Source organism: Sprattus sprattus, assembly GCF_963457725.1.
Source record: "Sprattus sprattus genome assembly, chromosome: 11".
In the NCBI taxonomy this organism is placed as follows: Eukaryota; Metazoa; Chordata; class Actinopteri; order Clupeiformes; family Clupeidae; genus Sprattus; species Sprattus sprattus.
In genome coordinates this window covers 24921033-24938532 of record NC_137909.1, presented here as the reverse complement: position 1 = coordinate 24938532, position 17500 = coordinate 24921033, and the positions used below count along the sequence as shown (strand labels likewise).

At 47.8% G+C, this 17500-nt stretch overlaps 2 protein-coding genes across 2 annotated transcripts in view; one reads left to right on the top strand and one right to left on the bottom strand.

Annotated features, from left to right (window-relative positions):
- Window positions 1–7193, top strand: part of nup188 (nucleoporin 188) — a 21372-nt gene extending 14179 nt beyond the window's left edge. The window contains exons 34-44 of the mRNA XM_080847794.1: window positions 185–357; window positions 965–1165; window positions 1414–1506; window positions 1804–1956; window positions 2194–2331; window positions 2687–2761; window positions 3198–3407; window positions 5561–5689; window positions 6025–6083; window positions 6391–6520; window positions 6829–7193. Of these exons, the coding sequence (XP_080703920.1) occupies window positions 185–357; window positions 965–1165; window positions 1414–1506; window positions 1804–1956; window positions 2194–2331; window positions 2687–2761; window positions 3198–3407; window positions 5561–5689; window positions 6025–6083; window positions 6391–6520; window positions 6829–6990 (1523 nt within the window). The 3' untranslated portion in view covers window positions 6991–7193. The remainder of the gene's footprint in view (window positions 1–184; window positions 358–964; window positions 1166–1413; window positions 1507–1803; window positions 1957–2193; window positions 2332–2686; window positions 2762–3197; window positions 3408–5560; window positions 5690–6024; window positions 6084–6390; window positions 6521–6828) is intronic.
- A 2042-nt stretch (window positions 7194–9235) lies between these two features.
- On the bottom strand, window positions 9236–12888 carry psmd5 (proteasome 26S subunit, non-ATPase 5; the record flags this gene model as incomplete). The annotated part of the gene is made up of 10 exons (XM_080848166.1): window positions 9236–9504; window positions 9671–9811; window positions 10006–10115; window positions 10346–10537; window positions 10871–11013; window positions 11269–11378; window positions 11537–11662; window positions 11823–11936; window positions 12048–12192; window positions 12716–12888. 10 exons carry the CDS (start codon window positions 12886–12888, stop codon window positions 9247–9249), a joined length of 1512 nt encoding a protein of 503 aa, XP_080704292.1. The 3' UTR covers window positions 9236–9246.
- Window positions 12889–17500: the final 4612 nt, after the last annotated feature.

Sequence of the window (17500 nt, the reverse complement as noted above, 5' to 3'; positions counted from 1 at the left end):
TGTGTGTGTGTGTGTGTGTGTGTGTGTGTGTGTGCGCACAACTGTATACACATGAATTTGTGTGTGTGTGTGTGTTGTTAGGTGGAGGGATATCCCAGCTGCTACTGTGTGTGTGTGTGTGTGTGTGTGTGTGTGAGTGTGCAACTGTATACCCATACATTTGTGTGTGTGTGTGTGGTGTTAGGTGGAGAGATATCCCAGCTGCCCCAGCTGCTACTGTGTGTGTGCGGGACCATCCAGGACGAGGCGCTGGCTCTGATTGACAGCACGCGTCACATGACCCAGAGCGTGGAGGTGCAAGAGGACTCCATGGAGACAGACGCACCCCGCAACCTCCAGACGGACCAAAGAGACGGGGTGAGTTCACCATCTCCACGGGGTTGGTCTCCGCCATCGCCAGGCTCTGTATAGCTCAGGTTACTCCTCATCTCTATGATGCTCCACACCAGCCGTTAGCTTAGCAGTTAGCTGAGCCGATAGCTGAGCGGTTAGCCTTACAGCACAGTACAAGCACTGACGGACTGATCAGTGGCTGCCCTGAATAAAAACATGATTCCATGCGGCATAAGATCTGTGGGGCTTTGAAATAAATATGTGCATAGCCCTCTGAAAGATAAGGCCACTGAACAGAAATATTTTAAAGTGCCCATCAAGGCTTATGTTCTTTCTTTCTTTCTTTCTTTCTTTTTTCTCTCTCTCCCTCTGTGTCTCTGTCTCTCTCTCCCTCCTCCCTCCCTCTTTGTGTCTCTCTCTCTCTCTCTGTCTCTCCCCCTCTGTGTCTCTCTCTCCCTCTCTCCCCCCCTCTGTCTCTCCCCCTGTATCTCTCTTTCTTTCTCTCTCTCCCTCCCTCTCCATCTGTGTCTCCCTCCCCCTCTCTCTCTCTCTCTCTGTCTTTCCCTCTTTGTCTCTCTGTGTCTCTGTCTCTCTCCCTCTCTCTCTGTCTCTCTCCCTCTCCCTCTGTCAGGTGTGTGTGTTGGCGCTGCACCTGTGTAAGGAGCTGTGTCTGGCGGATGAGGACGGAGAGCAGTGGCTGCTGGTGGTGCGGAAGCTTCCGGTGCTGCCCTCGGTGCTCAGCGCTCTGGAGCTCAGCCTGCGCTCCAAGAAGAACCTCTACTTCACCGAGAGCGCTCTGCACCTGCTGCTCACGCTCGCGAGGACGCCACAGGTGTGTATATACACACACACACACTATCTCAGAGACACACACACACACACACACACTCTCTCTATCTCTCTGACACGCACATACACACACTGACACTGCCCACATTCACCACACAGATACACATCTAAACCACCCACCACACGGACTCTGACACTACGCCTTCACCCTCACACACATGAATGCATTAAGAGGCAGATTTCCATCTGCACTGTTCTAAAAAAAGGTGTTGTTCCTCCTTTGTCCTATAGGGGGCAGCAGCAGTGGCAGGAGCTGGAGTTCTGCAGAGTATCTGCCTGCCTCTGCTCAGCGTGTATGAAGGACCAACCAATGGAGTGACTCCGGTAAACACACACACAAACACGCACACACACACAGAAACATACACACTCAAATGATCAGTGTAAAATATCAGTGTAAACTATTTAAGATTCATTCTTATGATGCATTGGATAATAACAGCCCAGCTCTGGTCACAGGCTGAAGGTGTTCGACCTAAACTGACCGCAGGGTGACTCTGATACGGGTCAATGATGTCAGTAGACTGTCCTCTCATGAAGACTATTCGTAAAGCCTGCCGCCTGTTGACATTGAGGAAAACGTAATGTTTCTCACCCTTCTCGTCTCGTTCCGTGTCTCAGGCGTTCTCCCGGCGCGCCCAGGACGCCCCCTGCTGGCCCGGAGTGTACAGGCTCTGTGTGTGTCTGATGGAGTCACTGCTCAAGACGCTCCGCTACAGCTTCATCAACGAGGCCCTCGACTTCGTAGGGGTGCACCAGGAACGCATTTTACAGGTGTGTGTGTGTGTGTGTGTGTGTGCGCGCGCATCAGCTAAAGCTTCTTATATTTGCGTCATATCAACGCACTTAATGCTATGAAAGTGTGTGTACTTGCAGTGTTTACACACAGATGGTGCATCCTGACCTGGGGGTGTCTTAGGCACACATTACAGGTGTAAATATGCTTATGATCTGTGTGTGTGTGTGTGTGTGTGTGTGTGTGTGTGTGTGTGTGTGTGTGTGTGCCTCTAGTGTTTGAATGCGGTGCGGACGGTGCAGTCTCTGGCGTGTCTGGATGAGGCTGACCACACAGTGGGCTTCCTGTTGCAACTCTCTGCCTTCACCAAAGAGTGGCAGTTCCACCTGCCTCAGCTGCTCAGGGATATACAGGTACTAACACACACACACACACATGTATGCACACACACACACACACACACACAATCACAGACATATACACACACATACATACACACACACAATCACAGACATATACACACACATACACACACACAATCACAGACATTTACACACACATACACACACACCATCACAGACATATACACACACACACATACACACACACAATCACAGACATATACACACACACACACACACACACACACACACTTCAGCCTTTAAACGAACTGTAACCTGACCCTCTCCATCTCTTTTGGGGGACACAGTCAGGTGTGTTTCATTTCACTGCTCGCTCACTCGTGGTTTTTGTGCGTTCCTTCTGCAGATTAATTTGTGCTACCTGTGCCAGACGTGTACCTACCTCCTACACAGCAAGAAGATGCTACAGCACTGCCTCCAGGTATGGAAACCACACACACACACACACACACATACACAAATGTACACACACACACATGTACACACACACATGTACACACACACACAGCATACAATTAATGATTGACAGTTCACAAAGATGGACTGTTGGAAGGCCTACCTCCCTCTTGAGCCCTGCTCTGCAGTGTCTACCCTGAGCAGTACTACTTCCTGCTTCCTGTGATGCGTACTGTAATTGTGTTCCTGCTTCCTGTGATGCATGCTGTAATTGTGTTCCTGCTTCCTGTGATGCGTGCTGTAATTGTGTTCCTGCTTCCTGTGATGCGTGCTGTAGATGTGTTCCTGCTTCCTGTGATGCGTGCTGTAATTGTGTTCCTGCTTCCTGTGATGCGTGCTGTAATTGTGTTCCTGCTTCCTGTGATGCGTGCTGTAATTGTGCTCCGTCGGTCCTCCTCCAGGCTAAGAACGGGGAGGCGCTGCCAGCCGGGCGGGGGGCGCAGCGAGGAGGGCAGCCGGGCGCCAAGGCCTCCTCCACGGCGGACGAGCGGGAGGAGGCGGAGCAGAAGGCGGTGCAGGCGGTGCAGTGCAGCCTGCTGAAGATCCTCAGCAAGACCCTCAACACACTGCAGCACTTCACCCCAGACTGCTGCCAGATACTACTGGACCAGGTACACACACACACACACACACACACACACCCTGCAGCACTTCACCCCAGACTGCTGCCAGATACTACTGGACCAGGTACACACACACACACACACACACACACACACACACACACACACACACACACACTGCAGCACTTCACCCCAGACTGCTGCCAGATACTACTGGACCAGGTACACACACACACACACACACACACACACCCTGCAGCACTTCACCCCAGACTGCTGCCAGATACTACTGGACCAGGTACACACACTCACTCACACACACACACACACACACACACACACACACTGCAGCACTTCACCCCAGACTGCTGCCAGATACTACTGGACCAGGTACACACATACACACACACACACACACACACACACACACACACTGCAGCACTTCACCCCAGACTGCTGCCAGATATTACTGGACCAGGTACACACACACACACACACACACTGCAGCACTTCACACCAGACTGCTGCCAGATACTACTGGACCAGGTACACACACACACACACACACACACACACTCACACACACACTGCAGCACTTCACCCCAGACTGCTGCCAGATACTACTGGACCAGGTACACACACACACACACATACACACACACACACACACACACACACACACACACTGCAGCACTTCACCCCAGACTGCTGCCAGATACTACTGGACCAGGTACACACACACACACACACACACACACACACCCTGCAGCACTTCACCCCAGACTGCTGCCAGATACTACTGGACCAGGTACACACACACACACACACACACACACACACACACACACACACCGCAGCACTTCACCCCAGACTGCTGCCAGATACTACTGGACCAGGTACACACACACACACACATACACACACACACACACACACACACACACTGCAGCACTTCACCCCAGACTGCTGCCAGATACTACTGGACCAGGTACACACACACACACACATACACACACACACACACACACACACACACACACACTGCAGCACTTCACCCCAGACTGCTGCCAGATACTACTGGACCAGGTACACACACACACACACACACACGCACACACACACACACTGCAGCACTTCACCCCAGACTGCTGCCAGATACTACTGGACCAGGTACACACACACTCACACACACACACACACACACACACACACTGCAGCACTTCACCCCAGACTGCTGCCAGATACTACTGGACCAGGTACACACACACTCACACACACACACACACACACACACACACTGCAGCACTTCACCCCAGACTGCTGCCAGATACTACTGGACCAGGTACACACACACACACACACACACACACACACCCTGCAGCACTTCACCCCAGACTGCTGCCAGATACTACTGGACCAGGTACACACACACACACACACACACACACTCACACACACACACACCCTGCAGCACTTCACCCCAGACTGCTGCCAGATACTACTGGACCATGTACACACACACACACACAAACACACACACACACACACACTGCAGCACTTCACCCCAGACTGCTGCCAGATACTACTGGACCAGGTACACACACACACACACACACACACACCCACACCCTGCAGCACTTCACCCCAGACTGCTGCCAGATACTACTGGACCAGGTACACACACACACACACACACACCCTGCAGCACTTCACCCCAGACTACTGCCAGATACTACTCGACCAGGTACACACACACACACACACACACACACACACCGCAGCACTTCACCCCAGACTACTGCCAGATACTACTCGACCAGGTACACACACACACACACACACACTGCAGCACTTCACCCCAGACTACTGCCAGATACTACTCGACCAGGTACACACGCAAACTCAACCAGAGACTGGTGATATCATAGAGCTCAAAGAAGAAGACTATATTTTAGGGTGCGCACACAGACACACACACACACACAACTACACTACCATCTACTACTACCATACTCATATGCACATTTACAGAATCAGGAACATGCATCAGGCACATATACTGTACACACACACACACATACACAAACGTGCCTTAAACAGAGGAGATGATTTTTTCGTTCATGGTGTGTGTGTGTGTGTCTGTGTCTGTGTGTGTGTGTGTGTGTGTGTGTGTGTGTGTGTGTGTGTGTGTGTGTGTGTAGTGCATGGACCTGGCTGAGTTCAGGACCCTGTTTGTGTTGAGCTTCTCTCCGGCGCTGGACTCTGACTCTGCTCCCTCTTTTGGAACCCTCCTGGCCTCCATCAACGTGGCTCTCAACATGCTGGGAGAGGTACACACACACACACACACACACACACACTATGTACATGTGGACTACACACACACACACGCACACACACACACACACACACGCACACGCGCGCACACACACACACACAAACTATGTTCATCTGGACTGCACACACACACACACACACACACACACACACACACACACACACACACACACACACACACATACAGTGTAACAACTCAATCCCCACATTTATCCATGGAGTGTGTCCACATACACATACACACACACACTGTATATGTACCGTGACCAGGAAGCTTACACAGAACAGATTTGACGTCACCCCTAACTATGTTTGGATCTGTCTGTAGGAGGAGAAGAAGAAAGGAGCGGCATCCGCAGTCTCCTCTGAGGAAACCCAGGCACTCAAGTAAGACCCCAGCACAGTGGGCTAGGGATATAGTATATGAGTTAGGAGGAGCTGCTACAGCAAATGCCATCTCTCTCCTCACACACACTCTCACTCTCTACTCTCACTCTCTCCTCACTTTCACTGTCTCTCTCTTTTTCTATCTCCTCACTCTCTCTCTCTCTATTTTTCTCTCTCCTCACTTTCACTCTCTCTCTCTCTTCACTTTCACTCTCTCTCTTTTTTTCTCTCTCACTTTCTCTCTCTATATATTTTTTCTCTCTCTCTCTCTCTCTCTCTCCCTCTCTCCTGGTTCTCCCTCCTGCAGATCCCTGCTGATGTTCACGATGGAGAACTGTGTGTGCGTGCTCATCTCTCAGGCCGTGCGCTGCCTAAAGGACTCGACCGTGCCGCCCAGGGACAAGCAGCGACTCAAGCAGGAGCTCAGCTCAGAGCTGGTACGAACACTAACGTTAACACTTACGCTAACTGCCACACTGCTGTCTAGTCCTAGTCCATGGTTTTGGTAGGAAACAGAGGTTTTTTACAAGAACCTGTGCAGAACCATCCTAGATGTGTTTTATTTTCATTCAACAGCTCGTCAAATGTAATAATGAACTGGCGAAGAACGAGCTCTGCAGTTTCTAGCCTTAGAGTTAGCGTGTAGCGTGTTAATAGAGTTAGCGTGTAGCGTTAGAGTTATGCTGTATGCAGGAATGCTTCTACAGATGCTGATAACTCTCTTTATCCCTCTCTCCTTCGACAGAGCACGCTCTTCTCCTCCCTCTCCCGCTTCTTCCGACGGGGTTCCCCCTCCTCTCCGGCCGGGGGCTCCCAGACCAAGGGGGCGACCCCCAAGGGCCCCGCCGAGGGCCAGGAGCCGCTGGTGCAGCTGGTGCAGGCCTTCCTCCGTCACATCCAGCGCTAGTCAGGCCACAGTCAACAAACCCGCACTGCATGCTGGGTAAAACAACCCCCCTCGACCAACGCGAAACCCTTAAGAGTCATCCATACAGCCCAGCAGTCACCGGAGATCCAACTCACGGAGTCGTTCACTCACTCACTCACTGGAGTCATTCTGTGAAGAGTCAGGAAGGAGTGTTGCACGACTGGCTGTCAAGTCACGTCACAGAGAAGGGATGGGTCAGTGTGTCCTGGAGCTCTTATGGGGGTTCCTCGGGTGCCAAAGCGCATGTGATTTATGTTGTGTGTGTGTGTGTGTGTGTGTGTGTGTGTGTGTGTGTGTGTGTGTGTGAGTGTGTGTGTGTGTGTGTGTGTGTGGTGAGTGTGGGTGGGTGGGTGAGTGGTACACAGACCAAGATCACTTACTCTGAGTTCAAATAGCCTCAGTGTGGATACGTAAGGGAGTTTTTTTTTCCAGCAATTTACATTCTCTCAAAAGACACAAACACACAAACGTGTACAGACATGTATAGCCTTCCTCAGTCACATCGTTGTCTTTGACATGCCTAGTTTTATAGGCTGCATCCAACACCATTATATCCTCTGTGTCCACGACCATTTTGACTTCAAGAATGACTGTATGAGAAGTTACCTGTATGAGAGGCATGTCCTAATGTAAATTGTGGAGATGGAATCTGGGCATGGTTTCACAGTACTGTGTGTTATTGTTTTTGTCTTACTCTGAGTTCCTTTCATGAATTCTGCCTTTTTTCTATAATTTCTCGGAAATTAAGTACAAAAACCACATTAACTTTGTTGATGTTCTGTCTATACTCCCAAGTATTTTTCTTTGCCAATCGTGTGTATGGGTGCATGTGTGTTATTGAAAGGGCTGATGATAAAAAGAATAATACTAAGCATGATGTTGAAGCTTGAACAGCTGAAGCTGAAGTTTTTTGTTACAGTATGTTTATACAAAAAAAAAATTAAACCATTTTTATAGAGCAGTACCCAGACTGAAGCTGATTTTCATTTCAGTGTAACCTTCTAACTTAAACACAATGCAGGGGTCTGTTTGCTCGTAACGTTTTATTTTTGGATCTTTTTAGCCTTTATGGAGATAGGAGTGTGAAAAGACAGGACGTGAGTGGGAGAGAGATGGAGAGTGGGATCAGGAGATGGGGAATAGGCTAGGGAGAGAGATGGGTAGAAGGATCGGGAGATGAGTGGGAGAGATGGAGAGTAGGATCAGGAGATGAGTGGGAGAGAGATGGGGAGTAGGATCAGGAGATGAGTGGGAGAGAGATGGGGAGTAGGATCGGGAGATGAGTGGGAGAGAGATGGGGAGTAGGATCGGGAGATGAGTGGGAGAGAGATGGGGAGTAGGATCGGGAGATGGGGAGTAGGATAGGGAGAGAGATGGGGAGTAGGATCGAGAGATGAGTGGGAGAGAGATGGGGAGTAGGATCGGGAGATGGGGAGTAGGATAGGGAGAGAGATGGGGAGTAGGATCGAGAGATGAGTGGGAGAGAGATGGGGAGTAGGATCGGGAGATGGGGAGTAGGATAGGGAGAGAGATGGGGAGTAGGATCGAGAGATGAGTGGGAGAGAGATGGGGAGTAGGATCAGGAAATGAGTGGGAGAGAGATGGGGAGTAGGATCGGGAGAAGAGTGGGAGAGAGATGGGGAGTAGGATCGGGAGATGAGTGGGAGAGAGATGGAGAGTAGGATCGGGAGAAGAGTGGGAGAGAGATGGGGAGTAGGATTGCTTGCTTGTGCCACAGCTCCACCGCGGGAACAAGTTTTTATTTGAAGATCAGTGTTCAAGATCAGAGAACTCATCTTGAGAAGAATGATGTGCAGATAAAAGGTAAAACAGGACGATTATTCTGACATGTAAACCACCTCTTACGGCATGCCATTCTGGCAAAAGTTTTTTTTTCAGATTCATGACCGAGGACTAAAATAAAAAAATTATAAAAAAATGTTACACCATTATTTCATTTACAGCCATCATCCAGACAAAGTATTGACCATTCCAATAGATGCCCCCCTTTCATCAGAATGAATTTAATCTCTTGATGGTGAGTGACGTGCACACCGATTGTTGTGGTATGGTGGTGACAAAATGAAGAGCCTATCGGCATGACGACCTACAAATGATGACATTACAACACCAGTTAAACACACCATTTATTAAACACAAATATTAGAGAAATACAAAAACAGCATTAATTCAGCAAATATTCAGAAAATATTGGAATGTGGGTGTGTTTGCATTTTAATCCGCCCCCTCCGTCATCACAGTGGCCACTGCGTTGACGTAATAAGGGCCCTCCCTCAGATACGTCCTGAGACGCAATGCGTTGTTGGAGCCGAGCACTTCCTGTGTAGTGGGCGAGCTCGCCAGCGCCCCCACCAGCGCAAACTTGGCATCCTTCGCCTCTTTGGTCGACCGTGATGACCGGTCCACAATCCACTCCAAGAAGCCTGGGGTCTGGAGCATCATCTTCTGGCCCCAAGCCTGAGCCCCAATGGCCTGTGAGTCACACACACGCACACACACACACACACACACACAAAAGAACTCCTTATTGCTGCTTTAACACGTCAGGCTTTTGAAATGCTGTTTTCTTGCGCAAAGAATATCTTCACCAAATTGTAGTAAACAACACACACACACACACACACGCATACACACTCACAGTGAAGACACGTAGGGCGCCGCAGTACAGCTCAGGGAAGGGCTGAGTGCTGATGTTGCGGAACATTTCCATGGGCTGAGAACTCAGAGAGCAGAACCAGGTCTCCGTCAAAACACACAGATCTTCCGTCTGGTCCTCAGCCTGTAACACATCACGCACGCACGCGCACACACACACACACACACACACACACACACACACACACACACACACACACACAAACACAATCAGCGTGAAGAAATACACTTCTGTTAAAAGATATTAATCTACCACATAAACACACACATACCTTTAGAAAAAAGAACACACACACACACACACACACACAAACTTACAGGAAGAGAGAGGAGGAGTGCAATGGCGTCCAGGCATCGCGTCCGTAGATCTGTCGGGCCATCATTGGCAATCTTACTCATCCTTCTCAACACAGCGTTGAACCTCTCACCTACACACACACACACACACACACACACACACACACACACACACACACATTGTTTTTGACCAAAGTTCCGAGGACACTTCGGAACAACTGACAATTATCCGCTTTAAACACACAAATTGCTTCAAACTACTTGCTTCAAGTCGATTGCTAACTGCATGGAAGTGTACATATTCTTGATTAAAAGTCAACTCTGACATTCTAGACACACACACACACACACACACACACACCTGTTTTATGGAGGACCTGCTTTCCCTCCACTGTGGCTCCCAGAGCTCCGACTGTGTCGAGGGCGACGTTGGTGTGTGTGGGGTCGTTCCCGAGCAGCATGTCGAACACGGTGCGGAGGAAGGCTGGGTAACACTCACACACCTGCTGGGGGCCCTCCAGCAGAGCCAGCTTCCCAAAGAACTTCACCAGGACTGAAACACACACACACACACCAATTTAAGCATACATGCCAGATCTAAAACACACAACTCTTGACAAACACAAAGACCTTCACCAGGACTGAAACACACACACACACCAATGAAAGCTCACATGCCGGATCTAAAACACACAACTCTTGACAACCACAAAGCAGACACATAAAGAAACTGCTCAGAAAAATGGCTGGCCAACAATTATTACACACACACCCATTTACACACACACAGACGCACACACCCATTTACACACGCACACACCCATTTACACACACACACACACACACACACACACACACACACACACACACACACACACAGTCTTACCTGGCATGTAGAGGCTGCTGAAGGGGTCAGACTCGGCGCCGATGATCATGTTGGAGATGTGCTCCATGGTGCCCTGCTGGGCCAGGTAGTGACGGCCGTGCTGACTCTCAGCCAGGTGAGTCACCGTCTCGATCGCAGTGACCCTGAGAGAGAGGGAGAGAGAGAGAGAGAGAGAGAGGGAGAGGGAGGGAGGGAGAGAGTAACCAACAAGCAGAGAAAAAATGGAAAAGTGAGAGGGAAAACATAGAAGGATAGAACTTCTGAAGACAACTTTCCACGTCAGGGTGGCCACAGGATGCAAGTGTTTCTAGTATGTTATTTTGTGTGTACTTGCGCATGTGTATATGTGTGTGTGTGTGTGTGTGTGTGTGTGTGTGTGTGTCTCTGCGTGCTGTTACCTAACCAGGACGTCGTCTCCAGTCATCTCCTCCAGCAACTGGGGGATGAAGCCACTGCTGGCACAGTAACCCAGAGACACAGCAGACACAGAACACAGATCCACCACTAACTACAGAGAGACAGAGAGAGAGAGAGAGACAGAGAGAGAGAGAGAGAGACAGAGAGAGAGACAGAGACAGAGAGAGAGGCGGGGAGAGGTTAGAGGAAGGTCAAACACAGTGAAAGAAGGATGAAATGTCCTGAGTGAGAAGAAACCGGGTGACACACCTCATAAACTCTGTATCTGATGATGTCACTGGTGGCCATGACGTCTTTGAGCTCGGTGAGGCGAGTGGAGAACAGAGCATCGAGACCAGGCTTAGACTGAGCAAGCTTCACCAGAGTAGAGATGGCCTACAACACACACACACACACACACACACACACACAGTTAGAAATGCAACAGAGCACACAACTTTACAGCTGAACATGAATCACCTGATTGATATTCACACACACATATATGTGAGACAGTGTGTGTGAAAGAAAAGGCAGCTTGAGTTCCTGTCTGTACCTCTTTAGCAACGGAGATCTTCTCAGCAGCTATGCACTGGATGATTTTCTTCATGATCTCCTCACAGGCCAGCACCTGGGTCAGAGCCTCTCCATTCTGCACCACTCGGCCCATCTAAGGAAATGTATATATTTTGTATTTCTGTACCCCTGTACCCCTATCTATACATGTGAGTATATCCATTAGGGACACATGAAGTGTAGCCTTATTTATGTGTATGTGCACCTGAGTCAGAGTGAGAAGCTTGACGGTGTCGTCAGGATGTTCCAGGCCGCTCTCGAGCTCCGCCTTCCTCGCGTGGAACAAGAGGGCGGGGTCTTGGGCCTGCAGGATCCGCCCCAGAACCTCAACACACACCTCTATCTGCTCCCTGCGTGAAGTGAAACGCATAACGTCAGAATCTCTCAGAAGTCACAAGGAAATACAATACCTCAAAACCAGAAACACTCACAAGCCTGTTGTTATTTAAGGTTGCGATAACTCGCCAACCTCCCCATCTGTCGCTTTCTGCATTCTGACTGTATCGGTCACCATCCATTTCGAATTATGCACAAACGTATGATGAGCAAAATAATTTTTGGTATGGTTTCAATTAACGTATGGTGGGCAAAATAACTGGCCTCAGTGAGCTAATTGCAATGATGCGATACTGCAATCTCCAGACCTGCAAGCATGCTCGTTTCTCGTTCTTTAATCTCTTAAGGTTGACATGAGCCTGGGAGCAGGATGGCAAATGCGTAGCGTCAGAGCCAGGACTGTCAGAGGTAAATCACTAACCACTGAACAATATGTAACTCTGACAGTTCAATCAGACCAACATCCAACGTAATTTGACAGCAGCCAAACACTTGCACTAAGTGACTCAGCACTAAGTTCAGCATTTAAAAACTCACTTGTCCGTGGTGTTGAGAAGCGAAAAAATCCCCTCCAACCGAGCGCTAGACCCCAGGCCTCGCAAATTGTTCACAGGAGTTGCTAAAACGGCAGTTCGGAGGTTCTTGAGTGCTTCTAACGGGTCCTCAGAAGAGGAGATCTCCGTTAACAGACTCTCTATGGACGCCGCCATAATGCTTGAATGTTTGGTTTGCTAGCTCTTCGTCACTACCGGCCGAGGGAATTCACGCCAGGGGCTCATTGGAGTCCCTCCAAATAGCGCACGCTTTACGCAGCATGTAAAAACTGACGCACTTCACTGTAGTTCTAGTTGAGATAAACCAACCAAGATTAATATTTCAGTCTGTGTTATAAAAATACATAGCTTCTAGGTGCATGGATAATACAATGTAGATACTCAGTATCAGAGACTGAAACGGTCGGTTTGGGAAAAAAAAAACCTAAGTACTGTAAGTGCGCCTGTATGGCAGTAGATGGCGCTACAGAGCGTTGAGCGCTTGGCTGAGGAAGATTTGCTCCATTTACTCGAAGTCCATTAACCACCCAGTCTTGTGTAGCATTTTGTGGTTGATTGGACTGAAATTAAATCAAGCCGGCCAAGATCTCCTCCTTATTACTCCTCTTACCAAGCTCATCATCTGCACTCTTGGATTTGACGGACATCCTGCGAAGCCAGTCCATGGATTTAGCCTTTTACTGGCCTAGACTGAAAAACTTCAGAAGGGAATAATCTTTTAATGTTGCCTGTTTGATAGGCCTAGTTTAGTTAGCCATTTGGAAACCTGCACAATAGAAGCATACTTTGTTGGAGCACTTGAAAAAACCTGTGTGAACCTGTATGAAGTTTGAATAAAGCTTAGAGAATCACCTAGCCTATAAAACATAACATTGGTGTTGTACATCTGTGCAACATTTCCATATCGTTGATGGAAAAATGACCTATGACAATCAATGACATATATCTGACAGATAGATAACAATATACGTATCTGCTGAACAGAGAAACAACTCAAGCAATTTATCTTAAGCGCACAGTAATATTTGGGGGACAGTATTTTTTTATTTATTATCAAAGTTACATCAACATATAAGTCAAGCATTTTCAATTGTTGCCTCTTTAAAGGGTATGTCAGTTAAAGCAAGTACAGGAGTTACAAATATCTGTGCGTGTGTGTGTGTGTGAGAGAGAGAGAGAGAGAGAGAGAGTCAAAATGGATGGCGGTGTTGTCTTCTGACAGCACAGTGCACGCATACCCCCTCTGGCCACACACCAATTATCCCAACTATGCGCAGGAATTTTGATGGAACGTTCGTGGATCAGACCGGGATTATTCCGGATTAACCTGGATTAGCAAACCCATTCACTCTCCAGTTCAACAGAACTGCTTGAGATTGTACCTGTTTTCTCCCATTTTCAAGCATCTCTACACCCTGATGCTCTACTTGCCAAATCCACGGCATCTCAACACTAAAATAACTCACAGCAACACAACCGTGCACCAATTAGGTGGAGCACACCTCTCCAGAACTGATGCTTGAAGGAAAATGTATGCATTGAAAGGCATCTTTGATCAAATGGATGAAGGCAGCTGCATGTTTAAACAAATGAGCCTAGTTACACCCTCGACCTGGACTAGATATTCAGTGAAGGATAAATAGAATGTTTGCTGCATTCATTCTGTGTGTGAAGTATGAAGTTGACAACCAATGCATCAATAGCATAATGTGATCATATATAGCCTAATAGCATAATAACAAACATCTGATCAAGTAGCCTGATTAAGTACTCAAAGATTGTGCAGTTTCAATGCACTGATTCAATAAGCAGATCAATATGACATCTGCTGCATGAATTGATTAATGCTTGTCGTTAAATCCATCAGAAATCACTGAATACTATTTGCGGTGCTACTCTGTCACAATGCTATACATTCAACATGTGACGCTCCAGATAGTGCCCCCTTGTGTCCGAAGACCTTCAATCTGAAATCTGCCTGAAGTCAGTGTGGTCAAAACACTACTCCATTCTTGCTCTACTGATATTCAAGTTTTTTTCTTCTTAGCAAGAAGGCTCATATGCTCACACAATATGAGGACATGGTCAGCATATTGCACTCACACTGCCCAACACATCTGCTCCCTCTTTTGATTGAATATCCTACTAATCCTATCCTATATTATATCCCCCCCCCCCCCATAGAACAAGGAATAGAAAATGTTGCAAGCTGAAAGTGGAGCATTCTTTTTTTTTCCTTGACAAATCCCACAGTCTGTAGTGTTGAGCGTCTCAATTTGCTTCGGAACTAAGTACAGCACTTATGGCTGTTGATATGCCAGCCATTTTGATCCGACCACAGACTCTCATCCCAGCCCTAAACTGCAACCTCTCTCCTATCGTGCTGTTGATTTCTTTTATACAAACCATGAGTGTGTCCCTGAATCTCAGCTGCTAGAGCCAGGTGCGATTTACACCAAAGCTGTGGCTTGGACTTCCAGGAAGTTCACATATGACTACGGGCTCAGTGGATGAAAGCTGGATAAAAGCATCTGCTAAATATGGGGGCTTAACTTGGAGCATTTTGCCGTGATTTCCAAAACCACACACACATATTCTATATTAAATCGTGTGTCTGATATTGTCATTGACGTTTGTAATTTAAAACAGATTAATGCGGTTTGGGATTTAACGTTGTATTTATGAGAAAATGGTACATTGTTTGAGGAAATATAGCTGTAAATATTTCCTCTTCACAGACCTCCTGCACCTGCACTTTAGGTTTTCATGTTTGGTGAAGCCAATAAACCATTTTTGGACAAAATACTCATCACAGACTCTCCTTATATGAACCTCTCTCTCTTTTTTGAGAGCGAGCGCCGTCCTTGATTCTGTCCTCCTCACAGACCAAGCAATGACAGAGCTAGTCTGAGTGGTTATTATATACAATATGTTCCCGTAAGCGCAGACAATTGTGCTTCTGAAAAAAGACTCAAATGTCTGCTTGTGCGCGGATACGTCGTAGCACTATGATTTTATGACCATCTAAATGTCATGCATGCACAGAGTGTAAAACCAACACGAAAAACACATTACAGTACAGCATCTGTGGAACTTGAAAGCGTATGTGTTAGTGCCTATGCATGTTTGTTTGCGGTGTGTGGGGATTGTTTGTGTTTGTGCGTGTATACACTCAGTGCCCCTTGGTGGAGTTGCGCTGTGTGTGCCTGAATGTAGTCAAACTCTGTGAACTATGCTTGGTTGTGTGGGTGTGTGTGTGTGTGTGTGTGTGTGTATGTATGAGTGCTGGGATGAAAGCAATGCTGTGAAGAGACAGACGTCAGAGCGGTATTTAAAGATCCTACTAGACACCACCTCTCTAATTCACCCAGACACACCCTACACACACACACACACACACACACACACACATCACACACACACACACACACACACACACACACACACACACACACACACACACACACACACACACACACACACACATACACACTGAGCCAATGCATATATAAACACACGCACACTCACACACACACACACACACACACACACACACACACATATACACACACATATGAATGGCTAATGAATGGGTCAGTCAGTGCAAACACACACCATCATTCAGCCCGTGGGGTACTCTGTGTGTTTGTGTGTGTGTGTGTATTTTGGGGAGTATCTGTGGAAATCAGTGGCGGGGTTGGTTGCTGGTTGGTCACTTTCATCTTGTTTCATGTTGGGTGTTGGGCAGTTAGTAAGGCCTACTTTTCATCTCTCTCTCTCTCTCTCTCTCTCTCTCTCTCTCTCTCTTTCTCTGCCTCTCTCTATTTTCTCCTTCTTTCTCTTATGTAACCAACGAGTATCCTTATTTTAGTGTCTTGCCCTGGTTTAGTAACTTTCGAGTCCAGCGTGTGTGTACACACACACACACACACACACACACACACACACACACACACACACACACACACACACACACATACACACACACACACCGAGTAATAAATGAGCCTTCATAAAGAGCCATCAGTAGGTGTGTGTGTGTGGAAGACTGCCAGGTTTGGAACATACGTGCAAACTCTACTCATCACACTGTTAACTGGGCCATTTGGTGTGTGAATGGACACACACACACACACACACGCACACACACACACACACACACACACACACACACACACATACACACACACACACACACACACACATACATATACACACACACACACACACACACACACACACACACACACACACACACACACACACACACACACACACACACACACACACACACACAAACACACACACACACACATGTTGACAGTCGTTTCCATGGCCTCAGGTGGAATGATCATTTCCCATAAATAGGAAATCTGGGAATCGGGGCGTGTTTGTATCATCACATTGTGCAACCCCCCCCCCCCCTTCTAGGAGGAGTAAGGTAGCATTTGAAAAAAGCGTTTGTCTGCTGTCTGCTGTAACTTCCAACATAATTGAGGAAACACTTCACTGTAAAGGGAGGGAAAGAGACAAGGTGTAGAGAAGATGAACACAGAAAGGAACACCATCTACCTCAAGTGTGAGGACATGTGCCAGTTCATAACTTGTTATAAACTCTTTATAACTAGTTATAAACAGATTCATTAGATCATAACTGCTTAAAGTATGAGGATATTTAAGCAATATAGCACGAGTGGGAGTGGGGAAGGTAAGAGATAATCCCACGGGTGGTGTTCGGCCGTAGCCACAGAGGCTGCAGGCCGAGTGG